Source organism: Gasterosteus aculeatus, chromosome 7, assembly GCF_964276395.1.
Source record: "Gasterosteus aculeatus chromosome 7, fGasAcu3.hap1.1, whole genome shotgun sequence".
Classification (NCBI taxonomy): Eukaryota; Metazoa; Chordata; class Actinopteri; order Perciformes; family Gasterosteidae; genus Gasterosteus; species Gasterosteus aculeatus.
In genome coordinates, this window is record NC_135694.1 from 14,971,561 (window position 1) to 14,997,503 (window position 25,943).

The 25,943-nt window shown below is 40.6% G+C and overlaps 1 protein-coding gene across 6 annotated transcripts in view; it reads left to right on the forward strand.

Annotated features, from left to right (window-relative positions):
* The window catches only part of ntm (neurotrimin), a 310,919-nt gene extending 290,463 nt beyond the window's left edge, over positions 1-20,456 (forward strand). For 2 of the 6 annotated variants that reach the window (XM_078107339.1, XM_040180351.2), the window contains 5 exons: positions 749-874; positions 11,276-11,404; positions 13,145-13,265; positions 13,492-13,643; positions 16,029-16,805. In XM_078107339.1, coding sequence (XP_077963465.1) covers positions 749-874; positions 11,276-11,404; positions 13,145-13,265; positions 13,492-13,643; positions 16,029-16,114 — 614 coding nt within the window. In that variant the 3' untranslated portion in view covers positions 16,115-16,805. Of the gene's footprint in view, positions 1-748; positions 875-11,275; positions 11,405-13,144; positions 13,266-13,491; positions 13,644-14,535; positions 14,572-16,016 lie in introns of all 6 variants that reach the window. The other 4 variants (XM_078107338.1, XM_040180350.2, XM_040180349.2 and 1 more) reach the window with 3 other exon arrangements.
* The last annotated feature ends 5,487 nt before the right edge of the window (positions 20,457-25,943 follow it).

Here is a 25,943-nt window from a genome sequence, read left to right on the forward strand (position 1 = left end):
ATAACACCTCAGAATATCTGGAGACATTTTCAGATATGTTATGATAACAGTGTGACTCCACACAAAAACAAAAAACGCTCCCATTTAGTAACATCAGTTCGCATCTGGTAATACATTATGTATTGGGTCATATTCAATTGTTTTTATTGCCACCGGTTCCTTTGCGACCATACAACTTTGAGAAGCTGAGAAACTAGCTTTTGGATATTTCAAACTTTTCTGCTCTAATCTCTAAAGTACGGTCCACACTAGCTCAATTTGAAAAAAGTGTCATGAGACAACTTCTGATGATTTGGCAGCATCCATATCTAAACGTAGCTACAAAACTAGGCAGACATCCCATTTATATGGCCTCTAGTTACATGATTTACAATAACACGTGTAACTAGTGTCAGCTTTTCTTGCCTGTGGATGCAAACATGTCCCTCCATATGCTGTTCAGCAGCTGAAACTCGAAATTGCGTCCATTGTAAGATGTGCTATCCTGCAGTACAGTCAATAAAATCAATTATTTCTTCTGAATGTATAAGAAAATTCAACCTTCATACAGGTCTTTTGTATATCAAGGAATTATTGTATATTTATGAACACCATAACTTACCCATTTTAAAAGGTTACTATGATACTTAATATAGAAGGACCTTGAGGAGACAAATAATAAAAGAACAATAAATCATCAAAACAAAAACCTGATGTGTAAAATGTTGTCATTTATTCTCTTTCAACTTTTGTTATTTGCTTTTTGCAGTACCACCAAAAATTATCCATCTGTCAAAAGACATTGTGGTAAATGAAGGCTCCAACGTCACCCTGATGTGCCAGGCCAGCGGTAAACCCGAGCCTTCCATCAGCTGGAAACTCATCTACTCATCAGGTAACTTGTCTATTCTGTGAACAAGTAAATTAAGTACTCAAAGTTCTGCTATATACCGCTTACATGTATCACATTATGGGTTCTTTCTCTTTAACCTCCCCTCTTTCCCTTAGCCCCCTCCCGTTGATCGGCCCATCGTTGACTTTGTTTGACTCCTGGTTGATTACTCGCCTCACTTATTACCCATCATTACCCATCATTACCTGCTTCCACATCATTACAACGTAATGGTTTGCAGGAAAGTAAACTAACCCTGTTGTTATTGGACCAATTAATTAGGATGGAAGTAAATGTTCTGCAGGCACTTTGAATGGCATTATGAATGCAGGGAGCATTGTTGATGTGTTGAACATTATTCATTCATCAGCATGCAATGACATGTATGTCCAGAATCAGGATAGTTGTATTGTGCATGCTCAATGACATTTATTCCATTGTGCTGTTGGACTTCCTTGTTTTCCTGCTTTTTTTTAAGGGAGACCACACAAATGCATGATACCCATAATACAATTCAAGTCAAATGGTGAAACGCCTGGAGGCTTTGATATCTACAACAACTGCGACGCCTTAGAGCGAGATGCTGCACAGATTGCAGTATCTTCTTGACTCATGTTGACTTTCTGTGATTAGGTCCCATGAGGTCCTCTGTAATCTCTGCAGCATTTATAAACCGATCCTCACTGCCTTCAGAGATGGGGAAAAAATAAAGCAGAATGTATTTTGATACAAAATACCCCTCAAATACATGTATTCAAATAAAATACAAAATCCTGGTGCCAGAAAAGAAACATATTTTGTATTAAAAATGTAGAAAATCTGGATCCGTTTTCTAAGTTTTAAATAAAGCTCTGTTGAACCCCAGAACAGTACAGAATGTGACCGTAATTAGGCAAAGATATTAAAAGACAACAATAAATTGGATATGCAAGTGTTTTTTTTTAACAAATGAATATAGCTCGCAGATGTCATGGCCATCTGTGAGCTATAATTTACCAGTATTTGATATGGCATTCACATTAGATACAGCATTTGTAATACAGGTCAAGATTAGATGGTCAGACCACTCTTGATATGGTTATCATGAACATACAAGCTCCCAATGTTCCTCTTCTCATAACAACTTGCTAAACACAAGCCTCGCCTAATACTAGCGGGCATGCTAGCGTCATTAGCATGTTAGCATTGATCGATACCTTGATATTATAACTATCATCATGTATATACGATAGGCTTTGTAGCTAGACAAATTACAGTGCATCCGGAAAGTATTCACAGCGCTTCACTTTCTTCACATTTTGTTATGTTACAGCCTTATTCCAAAATGGATTAAATTCATTATTTTATATCCATTTTGGAATAGGGCTGTAACATAACAAAATGTGGAAAAAGTGAAGCGCTATGAATACTTTCCGGATGCACTGTATACATCAAGGCAGTTGACATCTGTCACACTCTGGCTACACCCTTATGAACATTGGTCATATTGTAGCTGATATTATATTTGATGTGGTGTGATGATGTTTTGCATTCCATATTTTTCTTTTGAGACATTGTCGAGATTTTACTTAGGTCTGATTTGGCAAAAGTTAAACCAGTTGCCATTAACCAGATACTGTACACCAGGTCTACCAAGAGTCTCTGTGTCGTTCAGTTCTGAGGTTGTGACCTAATCATGGTGTCTGGTATTATTGGATGGAGCATTCTTAACAGCTTCACCAAACCCCGATCTTTTCCTGCGGGAGGTTGCAATCTGTTGTGTCCCAGCTGGTGCTATGTCATTTTGGATAAGCCTAGCTGTCGTCTCTAGGGAGTGCTGCAAGGCCCTAATCGCATCATTCTGCTCCAACAGAGGTGCTTGTCGGACGGTCGAATAGCGTTTGAACCCCCTTTACTCCCACACCTTTACAACATTGAAATTGAGGGAACTGCAAATGTTAATTTCTAACTTTCCAAAACCCAGAATCAAAACCACATTCCCACCCACTTAATTCAGAAACTACCCAGGTGTGCGCAGCTGAGAAATGAGCCATGATTCAAACCCTCTATTTTTATTTATGTCACGTTAGGACAATCTTTACCGCAATTCGGACCAGGGACAATCTTGCTAATTAACTTAATTAACTTCATAACTCACTGTCAGTGTGGGTGGTCCATAATATCTATAACTAACAACAGAAAAATCTGGAGAATGCAATACAATAGACCAAATAATCATTCTTTCACCATTTCAGAGGTATCTATTTGATTGCATGAAATTACGATTACTTCCCGGCTGTTTTAGCCGAGAATAAATCAAAAATAGTACTTGATGAGGAAAAAAAAAAACTCACTTGCCTTTTCTTTTATTGTTCAGCCAATAACCCCATTTAACCATGATCATGAACCCAATTAGACTAACTGCACCTAAACAGATTTTACAGAAGGGAGGGCAGTCTCGTCACCTTTTTGTCAATTTCACTGTTGGTCAATGTGTAAAGCAGAGTTGAGAGTGGTCGGACAGAATTGATTGCAGGGTGAGAGGTGGGCCTCTTCACTTCATCCCCTGGTGAGTTTTTCCCTCCCTGGTTATTGTCTGACTTGTGCCTAATTGTTCCCACTTGTGTCAACTCACTTGCACCTCCCCAGTGTATTCAAACCATGTGTGACCCTTTTATTTAACTCTGAGACCTAGATATTGTGATGTCCTTGACTTTGTTCCTTTTGCTAATTAAAAGTTATTCTTTTATTTATCCAAACACTCATGATCCAATGTATGCAGGGACTGGTTGCTTATGTTTATCTATCTTTCTAAAGTCCATATCTGAGGTAGAACATTGATATTCAAGGTGATGAATTCTCTTTTTTTGCAGCCACCAACACATTTACAATTTAGGGATCTTAATTAAGTCAATAGTGGGATGAAAACGTTAAGAGTAGCTTTAGTGCCAGAAAGTGTCGTTTGGATTTTCCTCATGCATGTTGAAAGCAAACAGTGATTCAGTCTGTTTCATGTTTATGGTATTGTTGGTTTTCTCTGAGAGTTTACTTCTAATATGCTGAATTCTAGCTTCTATTTTTCCAGTAGCCGTTTTTCCTATTATTGACTGAGGGCCCAATAAGTCATACAGCCCTCTCGTCCCTCTTGCTCAGACAGAGAGCAGCAGAAAATGTCCCAGTACTTTCTGAAGTCCAAACTTGTGTTCTAGTATCTGCAAAGCAACTCTCCTTCTGCCGGGGGCCATCCAGTGTTAAAAAAATAAATTAAATAAAGATCCTGTGTATGTGTGAATAAATATTGATGATTTCAGACCGGGGCCAGGGCTCTCACACAGCCGTGACCCAGCCTCCCCTAGCCTTTGATAGATAGATGGCTTTGGGGGCTTGTGGTGGATCAGAAATGATCCTCAGTATCTCCCACAGACCACACAACCTGACTGCAAAGTTTGTCAGCCCAGGCGGCCGGCCAACACCCGGTGCACGAGTGCGACCGGAATAAAGATGCACACTGAATTTGAATTTGGCCTCGGAGCAATAAAAGGTTTGCTAGATTTGCACATGCTCGGATGGTTGGATAGATTCATTTGAAGTTGGCAGTTATAGTAGATTGGTCCCTTTTTCACCCCTTTGAAGGTGAAGGGAATAACTTAATGCGGTTATACCATATCAATGCCATTTTAGACGTGCATGGCAGTGTTAATTCTAGCACCTGCTTAGCTTTGGTCTTACTTTTCTGATGCAAATGTTTTTTTTCTTCTTCATTTGAAGTGATTCTGAATTCACTCACATGTTTACGAAAGCAAAGTTCACTGTTTGCCTTAAGCTGAGACGAGCAGCTAAATCCAATAACACACATCATTGGTATCATAAGGTTCCTGAAGTAACACTCTAGAGGACGCACCAATCCTCCATGATCGCCTATAAGCAAGCAATATACCCAGCAGTCAGAATCAGGAACATTTTTTGCCAAAATATGTTAGACACAAGGAATTTGACTTGGTGGTTGCTGCATAACATTAGACAAGACAGATAGGACAACATAGTAGAATAGGATTTTTTTTAAAGTGCACTAGCGAACAGAAAGTGACAGGTGTATGTGGAGTCTGTCAGTGGTAGACCCGGGCTCTGTTGATGAGCCTACCTGCCGACGGGAAGAAACTGTTTGCAGATTGCAGCCGATCAAGCTCTCTGCAGAGCGGATGACACGCTGCGGCCTGTTCTTGGTTGTGGCTGCAGCGTACCAGACGGTGATGGAGGAGCAGAGGATGGACTCGATGATGGCCGTGTAGAAATGCACCATCATGGTCATTGGCAGGTGCCATTGGGTCTCTCCAGAAGAGAGAGGGTCGTTGCTGGTGAGGGTGGTGGGGGAGAGGAGGCATGAGCCCCTGATGGGCTGGGGGAGGCAGGGATGAGTGTCTGGAGCAGGTTGTTGGGGGAGTTCGGGGGGCACCCCTCCGCACTCCTAAATGCCTGATCCTTTTGCAGTCGTCAATCAATGCAAGCAGGCTTGGAACCAGGGAACTATAAAAACTGACTGGCTTTAATGGTGTTGATGAGGTGATGTGCTGCAGGTGAGATGGGGAAGGAGAACCAGGTGAGGGCAATGAGCTGGTAATGTAGGAGGATCTCAAACGACAGGAAAGGTAGAAAACATGCAGGTGCGATGAAAACAAACTAGGATGCAGACAAATGTAGTTTGTTTATTTCATACATTGTAAAACTGAAAGACCAGATATTGAATGTCGGTTCCTTATACAACCCATCAAAAAAAACAAGAATGATAAAGTCAAATTTATCTGTGTAATTAATGCATTCGTAATCATTAGAGTAGCAGCACATTGGGAGCAATTTAGCATTATAAGAAAGCCTTCTAGTTGAGCTTAGCTTAGCTCTATATGTCATCTATCAAACAGCTTAGAAATATAAACTTCTACCCTACTTCCAGGGTTGCCAGGTATGTGTGAAAAATCCAGCCATAACAGCCAATAACCACTTAAATATAGCCAAAACTTTAATCGCAATTCCGTCTCAGAAAGCTTTACAATCTGTTTACAACATCCTCTATTCCAAGACTCTGTATAGGAAAAACTCCACCAAAAAAAAACTTTTAATGGGGAGAAGAAAAAAAAAGAAACCTTGTATAAAGTGCAGCCTTTTACGGTGGCCCACTGCTCCCACTGTGTGGGATGGGTTATGCAGAGAACAATTTCCTGTATGTGTAAAATAATACATGGAAATGAATATGGCCACTAATAATAAGACCAGCAGTGGATGTAGTGGAATAACTATGATAAAAACAGTAATTATAGTATAGTAATAGTGGATATCCAGTTAAAATCACCTTTAACAGAAACCTATGAGGAGAGAAAGCAAAAATACTCATACAGAAAAATTCACCCGAAACCAATCCAATGCCAACAAGCTCATTAGAGAACTAAAAATAGGCCCTAGCTTAACTGTAAGCCCTGATTCCTTGATTCAAAGATCTGCAAAGTAACGTCAAAAATTTAGTGCACCAATACTTAAAGCATTTTATTTCTAGGGCTGTCAACATAAATGCATGAATCTATGTGATTAATGTTGCCGACATTAATGATCCGTTACATCAAGCTTTTGGGGTATTGGGGGGGTGGCACGGACGATACGGTCGGGGGGGTGAGGGCGGCTGCAGTCTGCAGAGGACCACCACTGTGCCTCCAAGATGATCGGTGGTGTGTAGTTTTGTGTTTAAACAACAGTGTCTAAAATACACGCTTACTAAAGTGATTACTCATTATTTTTAAGATTTAGTCTTTGTCTTTAGGTGAAAAACAAACATCCATTAAAAACAACATTCATTAATTGACATGAATGAATTTCATAATGTGCGATTAATTAGTTAATCTATTGACAGCCCTATTTATTTCAAATAGGTTCGATAATGGCCTCTTGTAATTAAAATACAGTATATTTTGATGAATAAAATATAGCTTTGTGAACATGCAGAACATTTCACTGATGCTTAAATTAACCGTTTCTCTCCTTTGGACAACATTAATGTATTGTTTTGTATTGATTTAATGGTAATAGTAACATATGATATTGTGGTCAAGGCAATAGCTGATTTAAACCGAAACAGCTGATGTTGCTTCACTATATTTAAATAAAAAGTGTAAATAGATTAAGAATGTGGTGTCTGTATTTCTTTTCATTGTATTTCAGCTAATTCATCGTTTTCATTTTCATTTTAAAAGTAGATTTTAATTCAAAAGATAATATTAATTTCATTTGAATGCAAAATAGATCCCATCCGACAATGGACAATAAAAATTCCACCCGCTGTGACACTTTTTAAAAGTAGCCCAATTCCAACATTTACTGCACCCTTAATACAGATTTAATGGGGAACTATTGTGCTTTCTCTAATGGTACATGCTGCGGGACTGCTGATATCAAGCATAATACCAACATATAAGTAATCTGTTCAGTAATTGTTTCAGGAAATTTTTAAAATTTAAATATGTTGGTTCAAATTCATGATGCTGTGGATGAATTTAAATACTGCCTCAACATATCCCCTTTTTCTATTGGACCTAGAACAGTACTTTTCACCTGCCATCTCGAAGCACAAAAGACATCCCCACAAAAAATACATTGAATGCAAATACAACTTATATTGTGAATTATATTTATCTTCTTTACTATAGAATTGTAATTCTTTCAATTACATCAACTCCACATGGATCCACTTTGCTTTTAGGTTTTTTCTTTCCCTTTAACGTAATGTGCAGTACCGAAACAGATTCACCCTTTCACATTTACTTACAGCATGTGAGTGAAAGATATGAAAAATATGTATCTCTCCCTTACACAGCTGCTTGTCCTATAGACTAACTGAGATGCAAGAGGACTTGTGGTCTGAGAGATTAGTTGCAGCCACGGTTTTTATTTTTCTTTGCATGCTCCAAAATATGTATTCTATTGACGGGTCAAATCTAAACCGTACTGCCACAATAGATTATCTTCGCTGGCAAACCTCTTCAATAGAAGTAAAGCTGCCTTATTGCATCTCAGTAATTCATGGAACCCCGAGCTACTATATTTGTATGATTCACCCCTTTTATATTTGTTTCCTTCAAAGGGGATGATGCATCAAAGGCACTTTAAGAAATCCCATATGCCAAAGGCTGATAATCAGTGACAAAATTAGTATCTTTATATTCACCTCGCACAGCGGCAGCAGCAAAGGAGTCCCAGTGTAAAACTGGAGCAGCAAAGCTGCAGCATTCGGTCGCTCTGTCATTGTCTTTGCAGATATTGTTTAAATTAACCTTATTTTTCACTGTTTGTCTAGTAACAAATTATTCCTTTCCCGTTCATTTTACACTGACATCCTTTCCCTCAAGACAACACTATCCCCACTCTCTTTGGGTTATAAGGGCTCTACTGTCCGCCATCCTGCTTTTGTTTATTTCCCTCCTTGTGCTTGGATTCATCAATTTAAATACTGCCTCAACATATCCCCTTGTTCCTTAAAGGGCTAAATCCCTCAAGCATCTGCTCTCCTATTCTGCCTCCTCCATTCAATGTTGTTCCCCTTGCCCTGCAGACAAATATCTCTTTCTATTCCTACCCCATTTTTTCCCTGCCCTTGAGTTTGAGGTTGGCATCTGAGGGACACAGAAAGGGTACATTATCTTCTGCGGGCCTCTCCTGAGACTTTGTGGGTCTTTTCTGCTTTCTTCTCCCCACCACCTTCTCCTGCCATGTCACCTTGATGACAGTACCATCTCACTAATTACTTGGTCACAAAGCCAGCAGTCCTCCCTGACACAGACTGCAACTTTAGAAAAGGGGCTCGATTCTACACTGACTGGCCACTTGAAGAAGCAGTCAAATACATGTATTAACAGTCTTTTAAATAATGTTGTTCTTTGTAAACACATAGACCCACATCATATTTGATTTGGATGCATATGTGTATTTTCAGAGCTGGGCTAATGCTGCGTCGAGGGTAAATGTCCAATTCTTTGTTTCTGCTGAGATTTGTTCTACCTCTGACATCATCTTTTGGCACAATGGACCGCTTGTTTTCAATGGTTTCTGGCAGACTAATTGAAGAGGCTAATACCTAACTGTACTTCTTTATAATGCAAGATCATTTGCAACCACACTTGAATGAGCGATGGTGGAGGCGAGTTTACATGAATGACATGATGGATTTGGAGGGTTGCAACCTTTGATGATTTGCAAGCCGAGAGCCTGTAGGCTGATGGAGGTGGAGGAGCATTGTGTGTAAAAGAAAGACGGTATGTTAATGATAGATAATCTAGTACATAGTGGCCTCAGGAGAAAACATAATGAACTGACTGCTAACATGATACGGGAGTTATGACAGAAATAGGCCGATTTACTGGTTTGAAAATACATTTGAGAAGAATGCTGAGTGTACGGTGGATAATGATAAGACAATGTCTAATTGTCACTCTTTGTCTAGTTTATTTAAATTAATTTTTTTGAATATTTATTTTGAAATGTAAATGTTTGGCTCAGAGGGCATAATTCTTTAGATTTATACAACTTCAACATTATGTGGACCGCAGGAGGTTAATCTACCCTGAAACCAGACCCAAAATGCATCCCACCTGAACATTGATTGATGTCTACGTTTGCGGCTATCATGAACAGCAAAATGCAGATTTTATTAGTAATCGCAAGCTAATGTACAAAAATATTACCTGCTGGACAGTAAAAACACATTTTCTTCTATAATTCCTGTTAGGAGATGACATTTTAAAGAAACAACTCGCTCATTGAATGTATTACCTTCGGTCTCACCCAGCTGCTCAACTTGTTTTCCTCAAAGATTTAGAGGTGTGAACAAGTAATTTCTTTAGTACGGCACTTTCTGAGCTGTGCAACAAACAAGGCTTTGAACGAGTAATGATTACAGCTGCAGAAACAGGCACACTATTATTATCATTACTGGTAGTTTTTGTATTCAGACATCAAACACAATACAATATTTACCTTTTTCCTACGTTCATATCAATTTAGAAAATCAAATATAAACAAAACATTTACACCTCCAATCCTCCAAAATTGATTTATAAATAATTATACACCAATGCACAATATAATACGTAAGAAAGTATAAGTGAGCATTAAATCATATGCAAAGCCTTATCATTTAATTCAGCCCATAGATGTTTACAGGATTGTGATTTAGTTTTAATTCTTTCAATTAATTCTTTCAACCAATTTGTTGTTCGTTTACAACAAGGACTCTTTACATTTTATTGTCCTCTATAAGTAAACCTAATAGAAGGCATGTGGTAAGGATTGTATTGTATTGTTAGTATTATTTACAGCTGTGTTTACCGGTTGTTTGGTTAATGTATTTCTTTGAGAAACGTTGTTCTCATGTGCCAGTCTGGATTGACAGCGGCTGACGTGAAACCACCCGCTGTAAAATTGTTGCTTGATGTGTGGACTTTGAGAGCTTGATTCAGCTGGCAGCCTTGTCCTGATTAACCATCCTCAGAGGATTCCACCATTTGGCTTAAGTGACATTGCGTTCTCCTTTGACACAAGGTAGACTCATCGTTTGAGGGAAAGCAGAGATGGAGTCCTCCCAGGTACTCCTCATCAGGTGATCGGCGAGCCCATGAGAACCTCTCTCCATAACAACCTTCCCAGGTGGAATTCTGTAATGTGCCTCAATGCAGCAAAGTGAATCCATGTGCAATTTATTACTGTCACCTGTCTACGTCCCTGGAGGAGGCCCCAAAGCCATTACGTCTTTTGTTCTTTACGTTGAGCGCTGTATTAAGTGTCTCTGTCAAGGGTGTCAAATTGCGACAGGAAAAAGAAATATCAGCGCTGTCCTATCCATTCGTATTGTCACATCACATAAGCAGTCCTGAAGTGCTCGCTTTCATGAGAGAAACCAAAAAGAAGCCAAATATGAAGGTTGCGAGAGACTGGATGATGAGTTGGGGCTGAACAAAGCACTAATGAGCAAGTGTCGTAACTTCCTCTGAAACATGTCAATAGGCTCAAGATAAAATGTCAAAAGACAGCAGAAGCAGGAGACACAGAACTGTACCCATCATGATTTAAGTTTTGAAGCACGTGTAGCTGTCTGAGTTTAGCTGTCACATTGCATCAGTGCACTACAGGAATTAACACGATCTGTCGGCGCTCCCGCGGCCCCCTCTGAACTTAGAGCTTTGATTTCAGCGTTTGAGTTAAATTTACATGTTTTCTTTTTTACAGAATAGTGTCTAATGCAATGCATTAACCTATAAATCTTTAACTTGAAACTGTGTTATTTTGAATCATCAACAGCTTCTTTGTGATGAATTCTACTGGGTGGGAAAACTATGGTCACAGTAGTTCATTTGTCACGTTAAATCTCAATCTCAACATCCCCTTTCATAGGAGACCTGGCATCAGAGGATGAGTTCCTGGAAATCCCCTCTATCTCCAGGCGGAGAGCAGGGACGTATGAATGCACAGCAGTCAACGATATTGACACAGACGTCCAGACCGTAGACATCACCGTCAACTGTGAGTCCACTGCTTGGTTCAAGGATTTAAATATTTTGTGTTTGAATGAACAGTGCTAATTATTAAATTCATCAATCAGCTTTGCGGCAGAAAAAAAATATATAATCATGTTAATAATTTATGAGAAAACAAGAGTGCTGAATTTTCCAGGTTCAAGCTTTTTTAATAGCTTTTTAATAAGTCAGTGCTACTTTTCTTTATTTCATAACATTATTATTATTATCTGACTCTTAGAATTACATTTTTTTATTATTGACTCAATTTGTTTTTTGCCCCTAACCCGAAGTGAACCAAGAGAAGGCTTGATTCAGTTTTACTATTCTTGTTCCAAGTATTGCTACACTAAATCAAATGTACTTTCTGAACACATAAAAAAGTATGTAGTTATCTATATTTGAGTGCTTTATAGATAAGTTTAGTAGTGTGCAGTTAAGACCATTTATTCACAACAATGTTGATATATATATATATTTTTTTTCCAGCAAAAATGTCAACTTATTACAGTTATTCAATTATAATAATGTGCTTCTTTAGTTTGCTAATTTGATAGAAAACTGAAAAATCTGTTTTGAGGACATAACAGCAGCCCCAGAAAAGTCTTGATTTAATTGCATCAAAATCTGCCACTGATAGAAGCCATTAAATATAAAAAACATTGGCAGATGACTTGACAGTTAAGACTTGGCCGCATAATCACCATTGTTTTGGCTCAGAGACCATTTACCAAGGCGAGTCCAGATCAAATGATGAGCGACAACGTTTTCCTCAAACATCCACAATAAAATCTGGCAGATAATGTTAAGCTTCTCGGCCGCAGGACACACAGAATGGAATGTACAAAGGAAACCCTGACCTGTTCATTACATCACGCAGTGTGAGAAATACTCCTACTTCCTGTTCACCCGTGGTCATGCCGTAGATCAGTGGTTCCCAAACTGGGGGCGGTGGGCCGTTAGGGGACCTGCGGCTTAATCACCAAACCTACCACACAGCTACAATGGTTAAAAGGGATACAAAAAAAAAGAAAGCAAAACCAACATAAGAACTTTACATGCGCTGTGTTCGAACCACACCCAGCAGAGCGGCTCAGGGTACCAGCGGACTAACAAAGCAAAGATGCAGAGAGAGAGCGAGGGGAAGAGGTGGACGTGCAGCATCAGAAAGGCAGCAAAATATAGGAAAGGAAACAAGCATTATACAAAGATCGACAGATTTTTGACTGGTAGCAAGCGCAAATCCGATGGCAACGTTGGTCACGTTGCCATCGGATTTCCTCAACAATGGCCCAAAAAAGGTAAAAGCTAAAAAGTAGAAGGAGGCATATTCGTCCCTGGGCTTTACAAGCACTATGGTCGGTCAGGAAGAGAGAACCCAGTGTGTCTTAAGATTCTGGCAGCTGAAAGCTAAATTAAAAAGGATACTTGGAAAACCACCATCCCAATTATGTGAACAAGTCTTTGAGTTTTTCAAGGTACAAACAATATGTTGTTTGCACTTATATGTTCTTACATATAAACACCGGTTTGCACTCTTCCCAACTTGATTTAAAATTTTGAAGAAACTTGAAAATATGACTACAACATGCAATGCAACTGTTAAGTGGAAGTGAAATATACTTTAAAAAAATGTACTTACTTTAGAAATAAAAACACTTCAAGGAAAGGGCTTAGAGGAGAGACGGCCACCAACCCTCTTCTTTCCCTTCGACCCTGATCGCGGTGCTCTCGTTGTTGCTCACAGATGCTCCCGCTGTTTCGGAGGCCAGAGACGTCGGGGTCACTCCGGGCCAGAGAGGAGAGCTGGAGTGTGAGGCCGATGCCGTGCCTGAGGCAGACTTTGAGTGGTACAAAGATGACAGAAGGTAATTAGCTTTACATTTTAATTTACAAATGGAAGACGTGTGAGTATTTGTCAGTTTTCAAAGTTATTGACGGTCATTGATATGCAGTCAATCATTCAGCCTGCAAACTGCTCCTTGGTCATTAATTCACTCAGACCCATTTGTAATTGGATGAGTAACTTTGAAAAAAACAAACAAAACCTTTCAAGTGCCCGTGGTTAGTTACTGTGTTCTTCCTCACGTTTAGGATCCTGATTGGCCTCGATGGCTTCGAGATCGTGAATTCTGGATCACTGTCGAAGCTGACGTTTTTTAACGTGTCCGACGAAGATTATGGAAACTACACTTGCGTCGCACTCAACAAACTTGGCAGCGCGAACACAAGCTTTCTCATGTATGGTGAGTACAGAAATATGGTACATTTATGGTACTACATAAGGGAAGCATAAGTTAAAAAATCCCCCTTTTTTTTAAGCATTTATCAGTTTGATTAATCCACCATCCATTTCCTTAAAGCTTTTACATTTAGTGTTATATAAAAAATAAATATTCTCCTATCATTACTGAAAAAGAGAAGGGATGCATTCACGTGTTGGCCATCACATAATAAATACAAATCAATCAGAGGAAGTATAAACCACCCTTTAATGTATTAAGAAAACTTGATGCAATTCTATATTAATTCTGTTTTGGGAGCATTAGACTCCTTTTCTTGCTCAGCCAGGCAGACAGCATGCTCTCACTAAACAATCAAGAGATCCCTGGCTGCTCATTCCGTCAGCGACAATGCTGATCCCTCTCACGCACCAGGTGCCAAATATCCCACAAATAGAGTGAGGAGCCTTAAAGTACAAGACATCTTTAGAAAAAGAGGCTTCCCTCGGGCCTGTGGACGCTCCTAAGTGTGTGTGTGTACAGTGTTTCAGCTAATTTGTTGCTACAATAGGGAATCAGGATTATGACTATCGACATTGAGTGATTATCATCATTAAAATAATGTAGATTTACAATGTTAGAGGCTGTTGTATTTGTTCAGGTTATAAAGCCCTCTGAGGAAAATATGCGTTTTGTGATTTTGGGCTATACAAAAATAAACTGAATTGGGTAAATTCTCCTGAACTGGCTGTTGGCACCATTACCAGTTTGAACACTGTAGTATGCCACTGTGCAGCCACAATGTTAAAAGTCTATTCAGCAGTCTACTTTTCATGCTTTTCACAAGTGCTGTGAATGATTTGTCCCCGCTCTGTTTCCAATATGTTGCTCTGTTCCATTTGTTTCCCTGGTGTAGTCGTAATTGAACCCACTAGCTCAACGCTATTGCAAGGTTAGTATTCTGCACGAGCATGCACTTCGACTGTTTTGGATGGAAAGTATTAACTGCGTGCTGGCACATGAACAACCGCCATTTTCACAAAGTAAATACACAGTGTCTGTTGAGCATTGAACTGTTTAACAACTATCTGATCTCGTCATGAATTGACATGTTAAAGTGAACCAGTGGCAGGCAGCAGGAATGGCAAAGCAAACCACCATATCGATGTCACATGAACCTTTGTGAAAATGGCCATGCAGCCCGTTTTGCTAATTGTGTTTCATCTTCTCCTTTGCAACCCTAACCGCTTCAATGTGTGACACGGCTTCATTTTGGTTTTTGCATGCTCTTCTTTCTAATGTAAGTACTCGTCATTTTTCATTAACATCATTTGTGCTTCTGCGATTGCTTTTGCCTTCAGTTATTATTTTCATGTGAACGTCCAATACAGAAATTTGAGAAAGTTACAGAACCGTACTGGAAATGTTTGTGTATTGTAGATAACTGGATGAGCCTTGTGTGTTATTAGAAAAAGCATATGGCGATAACCACCTCACCCATCATGTCTCTTCATGTGTCCTTGTTGTTGCAGCTTTTGTAAGCAGACCCACTCCATTAACACAACATAATTGTATTAATGGATCTAATTTTGACTATGAATAACGTCGTTATTGTAATTAACCATATGCAGGATTACGGATAATCCACTGTGGCAGGGTAATTGGATAGATGCCCCAAAGGAAACTGTGGTGAACTCATGGAAATTCTAGGGAAATGAGTAGTCATTGTGTTACAAGCTTCAAAAGAATTCTTTTTAATGTGTCCTCAATCATCATACGACGCATCCGTTTAGATAAATCTTGCCTCATCCCTGAAAACAGCAGGAGGAAAGTCTATTGTGTTTTTTTAGGTGTATAAACACTATAATACATGTTCATTAAAGAGTGAGGAATACAAGTGTATAAATTACTCAAACTTTTTTAGTTACTTAGTTGTTGAAAATAGGAGTCTGCTGGAAGAAACTTACAAGTACTTTATATAATATATATCACCGCAGTCGGATGTAATGCTAATCTTAACCGACTCATCGTTCCGATGACTCCCAGTTACAACTGACCAAAGCAAACCTGTAGGTGGAATCTTCATTTTAATTAAACAGTTCTCAGAACAAAGAATGGCCTTGTCATAGATAGAATTACTTTCTTTAAGCAATGATCAGTGATAATCCTTAGTGCTGCACAGGATGCCATTTGGATGCTATCCTAATAAATACCAAGTGCTAGCAGCAGCACTAAATAACTCACCTTCTGCCTCACTAAACCACAGCTTTGCTGTGTTGCTTTACAAGGTTCTCCATGCCATGCTGAAGCACTCCAAATTACTCTCCAGTAGATAACAAATAGGAAAAGAGAACTTCCATGGGGAATCTTACCTGAATGTTTTCTTCTCCCTGTCAGGACCGAGAGCAGTTCAAGATGGCAGCGGCGGCGCAATGGGAGTCCACTCACACACCTGTCTATTCCTAGTGTTTCTGCCGTTCCTGCTCAGAATTTGAAGAGGAATGGATTTGAACACATTTTTTGTTTGTGTAAGTGTGTGTTAATTTTCTTCTCATCCGGAAACATAAACTGGTGCACAGTGAGTGCAGGGAGTATCCTGTTACATAATGATGTTGACCCACTAAATAAGTACTTAACAAAAAGTTTCAGTTCTTTTGTTTTTGGAATTTAGGTTACCTTGAGGCTGAAAGCCTGCTATTGTAATATATTAATGTGTAATGATTATCATTCTTTCTGGTTGTTGAAACAGAATTGTTTTTGAAGTATTCTCCAAGTATTATTATAGTAATACACTTGCAGTTGTGTTATGCTGATCTTTTAATTCTTTTTTTTCAGTTATGTTTAGTTTTAAATATTTTTGAGAAAGGAAAATATGAAGTTGTAACTATTTAGGACAAATATCCTGGTTTTATGTCATTTTTTTTCTTCACCAGTAAAATTGGACACGACAATGGTGTCGAGAATACCTGTTATGAATATGTAGTTAGAAATGGAGGGAAGGTTTGCTCCACTTGTGTGGCGTCGACCTCTGACTTAAATAATGCAAATGTATTAATGCTATTGCTTCCTGTTTGAACACCAGGCCATTCCCACACAACAGTTGGCCCTCTGGCCCTCCAACCCTGGAGGGCCAGAGGCCACTTAGTCACATCATGTTAATAAAATTGTTAAAATCAAAATCAAAAATACCCTTTGCATATATTTAGAGACCATTAACCGAAAATAGTAGCCCACACAGCAACACTTCACTGGGTATCTCTTTCCTAGTCTCGACACTCAAAAAAACCCATGGACACCTTTCCGATACTATTATCTTTTTACAAAGAGGGTAGACATATTTTAATATGAGTTCAACAAATTACACACCACTTCATACCAAAATGTACAGTGTGTGATTTATGACTGAAATGCTCATTCTGAACATGACTTTCCAGCTTTTATTGAAAAGAATTGCAGGCTTACTGTATAGAATGCGAGCTGATTGCAATAACCAACGTGGTGAGAGGTCCGGGTAACAAAAAAACACTACATCTGCTCTTATTGCTTCACTTGTGGCCAGTATTGTCAGACAACAAAACAAAGAAATCATGTGTGTGTCTTATCATGGTGGAGAATCGAACACACAGAAGATCAGCAGCAAACTGAGTATGAATCTTCGCTACTTTATTTCATTTGTGAGCATGAGGATTTTATGCAACAATCACAAACCTCTAACACACCGGTAAGAATTCTAAAAAGATGTTTTGTCTTTTTAAGTTCTGTTGTGTGGGCAAACAATATACACCAGCTGCCACACTCAGGTTTTAAACATCATGCGTCTATTTCAAGATGCATTGTCGGTTGGAATTGTGAACTTACAAACTGAACCTTCTACGGGCTGCACTCCACGTCATTTAACTATGTGCAGTCCCACAGGATTTGCAGGATTCCATTAACACAACGTAAAATGGGAATAGCAAATTACATCAAATTAGTGTGTGTCTGTTTAGTGGCGGGGCAACGGCGCGCTTCTTATCCCTCGGCTCCCCTTTCGTTTTTCTCCTGGCTTAACACAGCTCTGGTGATGTTGTAGTCCTTCGTCTATCTGCACCTACTTCAAGTATCTTTTTAACTCCCCTAGCATCATTTGGCCCGTAGGGAAAACAAGGTTTGTGAAACAGATAGCAGCTTCATTGAAATGGATCCGAGTAATCAGGAGCTGAATCTGACGGGCTAATCACACTTTGTTATCACACACAATACAATGAGACGAAGAGACTATTATTCATCTCTAGCACAGTGATGTTTGAAAATTACATGGTAATTATTCCTTCTGGCTAGAAAGGATGGCACCACTGATCCCACGTCTGTAATGCCACAATATGCATAAACAATCACAGCCCCAGTGCTTTGAGTTCCCTTAAAAGGTTGGAAAGAGAGCCAAATGTGGCACTCCCTTTTATTATTTGCCTTGCGACATCTCTTCATAAACACACATTTTACTGATGTAATACAGACTCTTGTTTATTTATCTTATAGGTCAGGCAAGCACACAAAACTGGTCATGGACTTTTATCTTTTTACTACCTCTGAGCAATTGTGCAGCAAGTTGCTTAATTATTTATCATTGCAGCGATCATGAAGTAATATTTACCTGTGGTCACGGGTGTGCATTGATGTGCGAACAGTTTCTCCAGGAGCCTCACAGCACTTGGCTGACAGCTGCCTTCCATTGCTTTGTTCTTAATTACATTACAGATCATTTAGCTGATGCTTTTATCCAAAGCAACTTACATTATATTTTTAACCCATGGCTTTTTACTTTTTTGCCAGGGAGCAATTAGGGGTTAGGTGTCTTGCTCAGGGACACTTCCACATGGGGCAGCCGGGACTTAAACCTCCAACCTTGGGGTTCGCAGCGCACCCTCTCTACCCCTGCGCCACGATGAATAATAAATATCAATGTTTTTTCATGTCATATCAAATTACAGTTTAAGTTCTCAAGCAAAGCACACTATCACCGAGAACAAACCTTGTCAGCGTGTACCTTTAGAGCAGATTCATATACCCAGGAGGGCTGCTGAGAAATATCTCTAGATGAAATGAAAAATGATGGTGGTGTTTTCTACACACGTAACCAGTGGTGAAGGAGATTGCTATTTAGCTGGCTTCATCTAATAATCCACCTAATAATAGCAATTCCATATGGTTACTATTGGAGCGATTCAGATTTGGCGCTGTATTGAGAATCGCACACTACCAACCAAAACGGCACATAAAAATATTCAGACTTAAGATGATCATCTCAATGTCAAACAGGCATATTGTTTATGAGAGTTTGATGAGTTGAGGAAGCCACATCGAGCCAAAGAGCAGTCTGAGCTCTGATCTAAGGATGAGGTATTCTCCCTTTTCAGAGAAGATGGAAAACAGTCTGTACTGTCAGATCCCGGCTGGGTATCCCGCTCGATCCTATTTCTAAAGTTTTGGCCTTGGACACACGCAGCTAACAGAAGTACCATCTTCATTTCCTTGTTCTCAAATCCCTGCTGTGCCAAACATGTAACAACAGAAGGCGTGTGGAGAAAACCTATGCAGGCTGCCTCTTTAAAATCTTCATTTGGATTACTTTATGACCTGAGGCCTTTTGCAGTAATTTGCGCCAGTTCCTCGCTGCATTATGGGCAAGGCAGCCTCAAGGTTAGATGAGATGGGCTTGCAGAGCAGTTCGACAAACACAAAACACAATCACATTTCAGTTTGTGAGACAGTAGGATGTTTTGTGTTGCGGGACATAGCTATTAGCAATGTCATGGCTCATATAGCTGAGAAAACTAATAAGCTCTTGGTTGCTTTCTGAAAGCTCTCTTACCTGTTGTTCTGTTAGCGGGACTCCTCCTCTATTCTAGAAGTCACACCCAGTGGGATGCTTTTAACACCCTGATGAAAAAAAAGAGAAAGAACATTGATTTTTCTAGCTGCATTACAGTAAGGCAAACGTAAAGCAGCAGCTGTTGACATTCAACTGTCATGATTGGGGACACTTTACCATCTCTCTTTTTCAGCAGGTGTACTGCAGTTTCTTCCTGCGTGGCAATAACAAAGTCTGTGCTTTCTTATTCAAGCAAACACGCCAAAGCCCCACCAAGCATTGAAAAAGATGTACACACCTGTTCAAACCAGAATTATTATGATTGTAAAGGAAGACAATTTTGGACATACAGTATTTCTGATGCAAGGAAACTGCACTAAGAAGGCCTAAACTTAACCTATCCAGCCCATGAAGTCTGATATTTTGGCAGTAGCGCTGCATACTTATGGTGATTTGACCAATTCCATTTTCAGTTGGAAGACTCCAGGATTGCAGGACTCATTCTCTCTCTCTCTCCCATGCTCCAACCAAGATCCCGTTTGCTTGGACTGAGAAGGAAGGAGGCCATGGGTTTAGTTCTTTTTTGCCTCCATATGGCCAGGGCAAGATCCCATTCTCTCTTAAGAATATTTGATACCAGTTAAGGAAACTGATCGGATATTACTATTCATTTAAGGTGTTTTGTGACATTGGTGTGATTTGCATTGCAGTCTGAAAGAGATGATTTTTGGATGTGAACTTTGGTTGGACATGAGAAATCCAACATTTGCTCCAGCTATTGTGGGAGTATCATGGCAGATGCATGGAGTAGTTTCATGATCTGTTGGGGTTTATTTTGAATAATTCACCAATAGAGGATTTGGTCACAAGTTCCAAAGCTATTTGACTCTTTGCATTGTAAAGGATTGTTGGTTCATATGTATTTTGTTGATGAAAAGTGTGTGCTCATATTTAAGACTTAACAATAATAAAATGTTGTATATTAAGATTGTGTATTGGTGGCATTTTTTTGGCTTGCATTGCCCAACGTGGCATCCATCCAGGAACAAGGCAAACCTGTAGATTTTTGAATCCCCAAGTCTTGAGCTTGGACTGAGCTTATTTTGGTGTTCACTACATTATCGGCAACTGTTAACTCCAGTTTTGCAAATGACACCACTGTGTCTTTTAATCTGAACAATGTATCTTTTAAGGGCTCTGGTGCATTAATTATGTAGACGCCGCAGCAGGAGGTCTTTCATTACTCTGCGATGCGGTCTCTCTCCACCTCTGCAGAAGCTTTATTCTATTCTTATTCAATCACTCTATAGATTATACATATAACAACAATGTGGAGGTAACCACTGTTAATTGTCAATGCCAGTAGATCATGGGAATAATAATTCAACGCATGTCTATGATATTCGGAGTGCTTCAGGTTTGGGGCTATTTATTGGATATTTTTTCTTTATGCACGTTCTAAAATCTTGCGCAGTTTTGGTACATTTAGCATTATCATATGGAAAAAAGCACGACAATATTCATGGGTCACTTTTTCAAACATTTTGAGAGAAATTCATGCAATAACTTTTCTAAGGATAATGTTCGGCAGTAACAAAGTTGTTAAATAATATAAATATTTAATCTAAATGTAAATGTTAAATATACCACTATGGATATTAGTTATCCGTTCATAACCTTTATGATTGCAACTTTCTGTTTCAAACAATTAAGACAATTATTTAAAAAATATAAAATATTATATATATATTCCCCCCGGGCACAAAAGAAAGTCTTTCACAAGGGTATTTTTTGAAAAAATCAAAATAAATATTGTAGGGTGTACTCCATGGCCATTTGGATTATTGTTTTATGATTCAGAAATATTTTCATTCCAGCCAGTTCATAAGTATTTGATTACTTTCACCAACTACTCCACTATAAGGGGCCAATAGTTGCAAAATGGTTGACCTACTGGTTTGTTTTCCTTTCAGATGATGATGCCTGAGGCTCAAAGTGCTGCAGAGTTGAGTTAATCAAATATTTATCAAATTTGTGCATCCATCAAGTGAACTAACATGATCCACTGCAATATTAATGTTTAAAATGTGTGTTTGCCTAATCCCAAAATTGTATTGGCTTGTTTTTAGGGGGGGAGTAATATTCCGTACAACAGAGCGCAAACTGACATGCAATTTGAGCAAAACAAAAACCTTATTTGGAGTACTATTTTTTTATACAATCAATTAACGGGATTGTAGCACAGCATGGAAGTGGAAGCAGTGCTTTATTTAAATGTGTAAATGCAATTCTTTCGTCAATTTGCAGCAGTATTAGTTGGCTGGTTCACTGGAGGAAATTTCGCCATAATTGTTACGACCATAACACACCTTCGAGCTATCCAGTTATGTCTGATATTCAAATTGAAAAGTTGAAATACTACCGGACTTGACAAACAGAAGAAGGGACACCTCCTAGAAGACATATCTGTCACAGTGTGGTTCACTTCCTGTCTTATTTTGTAGTTTTCTGCCACTCGTGTCCCCGGGTAACTTCACTTCCTGCCTTGTCCTGTCATCCCCTGTGATCGTCTGATTGTTTCCACCTGTGTCAAATCACCTGCACCTCCCTAGTGTATTTAAGCAGTGTGTGTCTCGTCACTTGTCGCGTCATTGCCTTTTGTCCTTGATGTTCCTCGTTCCTGCCAGCCTCCCCCGGTACTTGTATGTGTTTTTGCCCGTTGGCCTTTTTTGGAGTTTATGACTATTAAAGTCTTTTTGTTCCTCGAACTCTGCATTTGAGTCCTGCCTCTCCACGCCCCCCGTGACAGAATGACGCCACCAAGAAGGGCTCAGCAGACCCGTTGCCAGATTACGGACCTGATTACCTGGACGTAAGAAGTCCCTTGTGGCAGCGGAAAACCAACTTTATTTTCGATCCCAGGAGCTATCAGAGGGCCTGCCACGAGCTCCGGGATCTCCTAAATCCCAGGAGGAGCCCTGGCAAGAGGAAGCTCCCGTTTCCGCTGGGCCGCCGCAGCGCTCTCCCGTTCCCGCTCTTCGACTAGCTCCTCCGACCCCGGTACCGGCCCAGAGACTCCAGGCCCCAATCCCGGCAGTACCGGCCCCGAGACTCTCAGCCCCGCCCCGACTCGGCCAGTACCGGTCCCGAGACTCTCAGCCCCGACTCGGCCAGTACCAGCACCGGCCCCGAGACCAGTAAGGCCGAGATCCTCCTTGTGGCAGTGGCAAGTGGGTGGCAACTTTGTGACAGGCAGCGGCAATCGCCAGTAAATCAGTCGGCGTCACAACGGCACGCTGGGTGGGAGGAGCCAATTTTTCCCAGAAACAACTGTTATTTGTACGACAGGTCAGCTGCTATAAATATTTAATTTTATTTAATTTTATTTGAGACACGTGAGCCCCCGTCTTCTTATTACAGAGGCTAATTTTAGGTTTGGACCGGCGGGTTCCGTGTAGGGGGTGGGGCTCTCAAGTTTGATGCCACCCACTTGCCACTGCCACAAAGAGGATCTCGCTGTCACTCCCCGAGACTCTCAGCCCCGACCCCGACTCGGCCAGTACCGGCTCCGAGACTCATGACCCCGACGCCCCCAGTCGCCACTCCGAGAATCATGACCCCGACTCCTCCAGTCCCCGCTCCGAGACTCATGACCCCGGCGCCTCCAGTCCCCGCTCCGAGACTCATGACCCCGACACCACCGGTGCCGGCCCCGAGACTCCAGGCCCCGACCCCTCCAGTCCCGGCCCCGAGACTCATGACTCCGACGCCTCCGGTCCCCGCTCCCCGACTCAGGTTCCCTCCCTCCCATCCCGTGGTCCTCTCCCACCCTCCCGTTGGTGAGTTGAGGGCCGTCTGGGATCCGGCCCTTCAGGGGGTCCTGGCAGGCGTTGCGACAGTGACTCCGGGGGCTTCCCGCTCCCTCCAGCTGGCAACTCCGTCTTCCCGCGTCCCCGAGCCGGCGACGACTGCGGAGGTGTTCCGTGTCCCCGAACCGCTGACTACTGCGGAGGTGTTCCGTGTCCCCGAGCTGCCGACAGCCCCGGAGGTTTCCCGTGTCCCCGAGCCAGCTATTCCAGAGACGTTCCGTGCCCTGCAGTCGCCGCCCCGGAGCCGGCCAAATGACCGTCCGCCGGGCCGACCCCCGGAGGCTCCCCGGCCGTTTGTCTGTCCGCCGGGCCGGCCAAATGATCGTCCGGTCGCCTGGCCGCCCGCCGGGCCGCCCGCCAGAGTTTTCCGGGCGGTCCGACCAGCGTCTCTGGATTCCCTCCCCCCCGTCCCTTGTCTGTTCTGTGCTAGTTTAGGGCCGTCTGGGATTCGGCCCTTGAGGAAGGGGGGTACTGTCACGGTGTGGTTCACTTCCTGTCTTATTTTGTAGTTTTCTGCCACTCGTTTACCCGGGTAAACGTATCTGTATTTGAGTCCTGCCTCCCCACGCACCCCTTGACAATATCAATGCAATAAGAGTATTGTGCTATGATGGCTCAATCATCCATTTTCCATGGTAAATCATCTAACTAACCTCTAATATTTTCTTGATTGAAATTTAATAAACTGCCATCTGTTGTCCAGGCAGTTGCAATATTTTTGTGGATTGACAGTATATGAATGTTTTCCTGAATATAAACATTCATTAGTTGGCTAAGTAAACCCAGAACCTGGCTTGCCCTGCCAGCAGATACAGTGTTAATATTAGCTGTCAGTTGGTGCAGTATTTGTGGTGTTTACAACGCCCACTTAGAGACCCATGATGGACATTTAGGCACTGGAGATAAGTCTCGCAGTCTACCTTTTAACTCCCTGTTGGAGCAATCTCTTCCCTCTTTCGCTCCCCCCATTATATTTCTAACTAATTAATGTCAAAATGGAGAAAAAAAACATTAAGGATGTGTTTCCAGAAGTTGTTGATTGCCCACTGTCGTCGAGGCAAGCAGAAACTCCTAATGGCTGGTAAACATCTTGTGATTGCCTGACTGTCTCACAGGACCGAGAGTGTGTTGTGGCTGAGCAGAGCGGAGAAGAATTGAGGATGAAGAGCGTGCTGCTTAGCAAAAACCAAAGACATTAACATCTGTGCTGAAAGGAAATCAGACTGCAGCTTCCTCCACAAAAATGGCCTTTTCTTGATACACAATTATATGCTTTTATATTTCCACTTGTCAATCACTCAGAAATTGAGACCTCTTTACAATGGTGTCAACAACCAATGCTGTTTGAAATGACAATGAAATACATTTAAAATTGTGTCAGCACACAGACTGATGTTGAAACATCCATACAAATCTTCGGATAAGTCACTCGTATCCTGAAGAAAAGTGTAGTCCATGTGCAGTTCTGCACATACACTTATCAGTATACAGTTTGATGTATGTTGGTCCACTAATCTTCTAGGGAAATCGTAAATAACACTCTCAGAAAACATGGTCCATATTCATTTATGGCAACAACACAAATATTTCCACATTTTTATGTCGTAGTAAGTATACAGTACAAGTGAACCTACAGTAGATGGCAAGTTATTATACATGTTGATAATGATTGCATTATATGAAATTCATATTTTTTTCACTTGATTTATTTGTTTCAAGCATTAAGTCAAACGTGATCTCAAACGTTAGCATGTATGCGTGCGTGTTTGTAAGGTCAGCTTCTTTCTGTCAAAAAAACCTTATAAAATTGTTCTGATGTACATCACTGAGACCAATCTGATGAACATGGAAAACAAAAGTTACTGCTAGGCCCTGTACGTGCATGTAAACAGTATTGGGTCTCCTTGCGCCATCTCATTCATTCACATCGCTCATGATGTCCACCTTAATTGTCCGCTTGCAAAAGCTCGTATTGCCCAAAACATATCATTTGTGGTGTTTCCGGTCCTTTTTCGGTTACTTTGAGTGCGCAGTGATTTGGAACGCTCGGGTCAAAATGAAGACCATTATTATTATCGCACAATAATGTACACCCGTGACTCACTCTCCACCAATCAGAACGCTGGATTTCATCTACCCGCATTATAATCAGTGATATTGTCACTGGTGGACTCTAGAATACCTAACCTTATCTATTAAGCATCCGATCTAAAGGCTAAGCTAGCTGCTAGACTACTTCCATCTCATCTACCATGCACGTTACACGGTGTAAAGAGAACCACCACTGTTGCCATAAAAGAGTGGTTTGGAAAACGTCCTAGCTAAATAGATTTTTGGCACAAATCAATCAAGATCAAATCTGTGTAGTTTTATGTTTAAAATTAATTAAGTTTCTAAACTACACGCTTTCTAAAGTGATTACTCATTACTCTTAACTGCAATTCATTGAGATTAATAGATTTCAAAATATGTGATTAATTTTTTTTTGTATTTCTTTATTGTTCAGGTTCTTTTCCATCATTATTGAATGCACCTGTTGTAAGTCGCTTTGGGTAGAGACTCAGCCAAATGAAAAATGTAAATGTAAAGAAAAATGGGTCGACG